The sequence below is a fragment of the Cynara cardunculus genome (genome assembly GCF_001531365.2).
Source record: "Cynara cardunculus var. scolymus isolate 2C chromosome LG 16, CcrdV1, whole genome shotgun sequence".
Lineage (NCBI taxonomy): Eukaryota > Viridiplantae > Streptophyta > Magnoliopsida > Asterales > Asteraceae > Cynara > Cynara cardunculus.
In genome coordinates this window covers 10,858,804-10,864,049 of record NC_037543.1, presented here as the reverse complement: position 1 = coordinate 10,864,049, position 5,246 = coordinate 10,858,804, and the positions used below count along the sequence as shown (strand labels likewise).

Sequence of the window (5,246 nt, the reverse complement as noted above, 5' to 3'; positions counted from 1 at the left end):
GTTTGCATGCCCAAGAATGACAGCAATGATGGGGAGGGTCTCGAGCTCAACGTTTTCAAGAATCAAAACTTTTAATGCCAAAAATCAATATAAACCCAGAAAAGAGAGTAAAATAATAAGGATTCTAATTCCAACAAGATACAAGATGAGAGAATCGATTTAAAGATGCATGCAAGATTTAATCATCCGAGAGTACGATCAGACCTCACATGCAAGAGCTCTCTTCTTCTTTCTTTGAGATTAAAGATTCTTGGGTCACAGATTATCATCCCCGTGAAGACACATGCAGGTCTTTGATGATTAATCTCACCTCTTTAAATCTCATAAATTTATTTAAAGAATCGAGTAGAAAGATAAAGAAGTTCGAACAACTAAAAGGGATAAAACAGTTCGTAAAACATACCTTTTTYTTGACCGAAAATCTCGAACCAGACTCAAAACAGCAGAAAGCTTGAGTTTTTGCAAGAAGAAGAAGTTGGTTGGAAGGTGATGAAGTTAGAGAGAGAGAGAGAGAACGAAAGGCTGGAACTTTTTGAAGAATGAGGAGTTTTCAAAAGGGGAGGGGGTATTTATATGGGGCTTTTGAAAGAAAAATGGGTTGTCCTACCAAGGCCCAAGCCCAAGATGTTAAATTTTCAAATGCTAGGCCCCAAAAATCTAAAACAAACAAAACAATTTGACAAAAGATTTTAAAACTCCATTCCTATAAAATAATGATAGGCAACTAAATAAATAAAAGAAAATTGAAACTTTGGAAATTTGATTTTAAGAAGGACGAAACGAAAATATCAGCTTTATTTTTATGTGAAATATTTCAAGACTATTTGGCATTGCACGAACTWACTTGGTTAGCTACCGTCGAAACATGATCTAATCAAACTAACAAGACGATCTCTGAGGCTAAATCCTAAAAAGGCTTAGTTTTCAATCAGGATCCTGAAATAAAGTACTAACCTGAAATCCCACAATGCAGAGTTGTCACAGCTATAGTGAATAGTACAAAAGCCTATTCATGAGTAAACATCCTTTCATAAAGTTGGTGGTTAGTAGAGTCAACTAATAAGCTCTGTACCGTACTATGCTTCTAGAAAGGGTATAGGTTTGTCCTTGTGTGTATAAGGACAAGACAAAAACAATTGTCCTCAACAAGCTTCTTTTGATCGCTGAATGCTGGAATAACCTAAAGGTCTCTTCAGCATTCGCCGAGGCTTGGGCAGTCTTCACACATATGTAGACCAAGTTGTAATCATTGAATACCGCTTCAGATCACGAACTCGCCAGTCTCTAATCTTCAGTTTTAGCCTTCGACTTTTGCTGAAGGTTCTTTGGTGTGATTTTTGTCTTCTTAACGTATCGTTGTTGTAGATGGATTTACATTACATGCTCTCAGCAATCACTGAACAGACTCAGTGAGGATCGTTGGAACTGCTAGACAGAAACACAAATACTTCATACAAGGTAAAAGGGATTATCATCAAATCACTGAGAGAGAGGATCAACAATCTCCCCTCCCCCCTAGTTGATGATAACAAGACAACAAAAAGAAAGTTGTCTTATCAAATAACAGTAAGGAAAAGTTACATATAAAGTACATGTCCCTTTTCTTAAGTTTAAGTCTAAGGAAAAAATAAAAGAAGGAAAACTGAAACTGAAAGCATATTCACTGACTTATAGATTCTCAGTGAATGTAATAGTAACACTGGACTCATAGACTTGTGTTCCTATTACTATTTTCAAGGATCTTTTTCAGTGATGCACAAAAATACTTATATTAAATTCAAAGAAAATATTACAAGTGTTTCAGTACATGCCTAGACTTACAAAATATAAGAATAATCACTGAAAGTAGACATAGTAATAATTTATATAGTGAAAGAACGAAGTACAAAAGAAATAACTAATCTAAGTTGTTCAGATTAATGTAACCAGGTACATCTTCTCTGATCTCCTTTCGACATTGAAAGTCCTTTATGATCCTGATGTCCATCGTTTCACCAAATACATCATCGTTCAGCCAATAACGAAGATATACAAGACGTTCCATTGAGCAAAGATGTAACTCAGACATTATTAGAAAGATAAATTCACCATTATAGTCAAGGAAAATAATTCTTTTCTCAGGCTTGAAGTGCACAATGTTGGGTACATAAGGACCCTTCGCTGGCAGTGAGAGATTCAACATAGTGATGTCTGGATTCTTCAAAGCTTTCAGGACTTCATATAAGGAGAACTTTGTTTCATGTTCATTCCTCAGGGATGGTCCATCATTCGGGCTTAAAGGTCTTTTTCTTCTTCCTCCTTTCTTCAGCGTAGGCACTTTAGGGACTGCGACATGTATTGACACTTTCTTGATCAAATCATTGATAAGGTCTTCGATAATCGTCTTACGTCTAGAATTTGAGTACTGAATGACCTGCAGGATCTCCAGCCATTCAGTGTAGCCATACTCACCAAGATAGGAGGGGTACTCAGTCACAGCCTAGAGATTGTCCCTGGGGATGAGCATGAAGAGAAGCATCCCACTATCTTTTGATCGTCCACTGATGTTGACGCTCTTGATTGGGTGAGGACTGATCCTTTTATTAATGCTTGCTTCGCTCCAGCGCTCGTCCCGCTCAGCCAGTTTCAGGTTCTTGCGTTCAGCTTCTACAACAGATAGGAGCTTAGCCTGGGCCTGGGCAGCAGTCACCTTCTTTTTGGACTTTCTCTTGGAAAGAATTTTGGCGGCAAGGGACTTGGCCAGCTTTAAGCTGTCTTCAGTCTGCTTCCTTTGAAGTTCCAGTTCTTCATCGGCCTTGAGGGCCTCGAGTCTTTCAGCATCAGTCAGTAAGTCGAACTCACCACAACTAGAGGTACGAAGAGGGATTTTTACTCCTTGAGCTGAGTCATCTGCTGGTCGGTGGGAGTGCTAGGGGTAGGGTTCTTAGGGTTCCATTCTAGTGAGTTGATACAGTGAATTAATGACTACCTGAGATGAGGAGTCTTCAAACAAGGGTTGAGTAGTTTGGAATAGTACCTTTAAGTTCCCTTCTTCAGCGACGCCTTTGCCTTCAAAACTTAGAGCCCTGGTGCTTTTCTTGAGAAGCCTCTTTCACCTCTTGATCCCCCTAGGATGCCGAATCCTTGAGGGTGACACCTTTCGTGGCATCGGCAGGTTTCTATTACTGAATCGTGAAGTCATCGTCATCGTCGTCTTCATCGTCATCATCATCCAGATCTTTGCCAATGTCAGGAAGGTCGGGGGACTCATCGTCATCTTCATCATCACTGTATTCATCATCTAGATCACCACCATCAGCTGTAGAGGTGACTGGAGGATCTTCGTGAGGAGCTTCAGTTCGGGCAACATCAACATCCTTAGCTACGGGAACTTCATAGGAAGCTGGAGAGTCATCAACAACAGCAGCAGCTTCAGCTTCAGCTATAGAAGCTTCAGCTTCAGCTATAGAAGCTTCAGCCTCAGCTTTAGTAGCTGGAATAGCAGCAGCAGCATCGGAAGGACCAACTTCAATCGTTGTCTACCCCTCTTTGACTATTTTGCCAAAGAAGTGGTTGACTGTGTGAATTTGAAACTTCATCAGCTCCTCTAGATTGGTCAAAGCACAGGCCATAATAACATTGGCCTCACGTGCCGGATGTAGCTGTTCACGGTCATCAACAGTGAATGATAGTTCAGCTGTCGGGATTGGTTGTTGTAGAGTAGTCAATATCTTCTTCATGACCTTCCTTTGCTGGGCAAGGTGGGAGTGTGTTTCATCGGCCTTGCTTGTTAAAGCACAGATGGCCTCAACATTGGCTTGAACTGCCACTTGCATGGAGGAGAGTTGGTTCTAGACCTCATAAACTTCAACCCTGACGGCTGAGAGGTCAGCAACTACTTCGTCCCGTTGAGTCATGCCCTTATGGACTTTGTCCATTTTGTTAAGGACAGTCTCAACTGTCGGGAAGAGCAGCTTCATATCTTCAGCCATGTTGTAGGAATCTTCCATGGCTGGTTCAGCAAAAGGACGTGTAAAAGATGGAAAGTAAGCATAAGAGAGCTCGGGGTTAGATGAAATGAAAGGATAAGAAGATGGAATACCTTAAGGGTCATCAACGTTATCGGAAGAATTAACGCTGGTGCGCTCCATGAGGCACTCAAAAGGATGAGCAGCAGTTTGCTGAGGAGCCTCGAGAGGTGCTTCCTCAGGTCCAGTGGTGAATGTCTCATCATCAGGGAAGATATTTGTTAGACCCATCTTGTGAAAGTGTAAGTAAGAAGCCTCTTACTCTAGTCCATAGGACTTATTCTTCAGAAGCAGTCTGGACTAAGATCTCTCATGCAGAAGAAGTCTAGACCCAGAGCTCTTACTCAAAGATTCAAGGATCTTACATACAGAGCCCGCGCTCAATCTACGTGGACGATCAAGCCTTAAGCGCCAAAAAGTATAAGCGTTCGATGCAAAGCTACACTCCAGACACAGAGCCTCTACATGGTACATGCAGAGCCTCTGCATATGCAGAACCTCTACATAGTACCTGCAGAGCTTCTGCATAGTACATGCAGAGCCTCTGTATAGTACATGTAGAGCCTCTGGTCTCCTATCTCGATGGAACATGCGTTTAGTCCAGACATTCTCACAAGCATCAAACAGAATCAAAGCAGCTTCACTTGGTCCGCTCCACTTTTCAAGGGTAGCCAACGATAAGGATGTGGACTCAGCGACTCAGAGTTTCAAGCCATAATTATAGCATAGTTTGTTTGACTTAGGCGTATATAAGGAGGCTTCCTCCTCAGGTTCAAATAACCTGAGTGTCGACTTATACTATAGCCATTTCTTGTGAGAATACGTTTAGATTAAGAATTCTTATTTTCATCTAATAAAAGCATCCGACTTATTCAAAGTCTTTTACTGTTCTTATTTCTATTGAATATTTTGTTTGATCATATTCAGTACACTGTTCGTATTACATTCATATTTTTCATTAACTGTATTTTCTGGGAATTAAGAGTATCTGGGTTCCAACAATTGGTATTAGAGCCAACTAATCAAATTCATTGATTAGTCGATCGATATCTATCAGGATACCACTCTTAATTTCTGATTATTCGTTTTTTAAAAAGAATTTCATTCTTATTTGTGCTGGATCTCGGACAAAACCTCCAACACTCATTAGGGAAGAATATCCCCAATGGAAAATACGCATGATAAACTTTTACGAAGGTCTTGACCTTGAGCTTTATGAATCGATTTTGAACGGCCCTT

At 40.5% G+C, this 5,246-nt stretch overlaps 1 protein-coding gene across 1 annotated transcript; it reads right to left on the bottom strand.

Moving 5' to 3' along the window:
• Positions 1-2,479: 2,479 nt before the first annotated feature.
• LOC112528992 (glutamic acid-rich protein-like) lies at positions 2,480-3,815 on the bottom strand. The gene is made up of 3 exons (XM_025140075.1): positions 3,605-3,815; positions 3,166-3,505; positions 2,480-2,846 (listed from the first exon to the last, which is right to left on the bottom strand). Exons 1-3 carry the CDS (start codon positions 3,813-3,815, stop codon positions 2,480-2,482), a joined length of 918 nt encoding a protein of 305 aa, XP_024995843.1.
• Between the last annotated feature and the right edge of the window lie 1,431 nt (positions 3,816-5,246).

Bases quoted from the DNA above. Each gene is read 5' to 3' on its own strand.
- LOC112528992 (XM_025140075.1), bottom strand. From the start codon at position 3,815: ATGCAAGTGGCAGTTCAAGCCAATGTTGAGGCCATCTGTGCTTTAACA. The intron at 3,506-3,604 runs GTGCTTTGACCA...CAACGATTGAAG, and splicing joins GGCCAATGTTATTATGGCCT to TTGGTCCTTCCGATGCTGCT. The intron at 2,847-3,165 runs GTAATAGAAACC...TCGTACCTCTAG, and splicing joins GACGATGACTTCACGATTCA to TTGTGGTGAGTTCGACTTAC.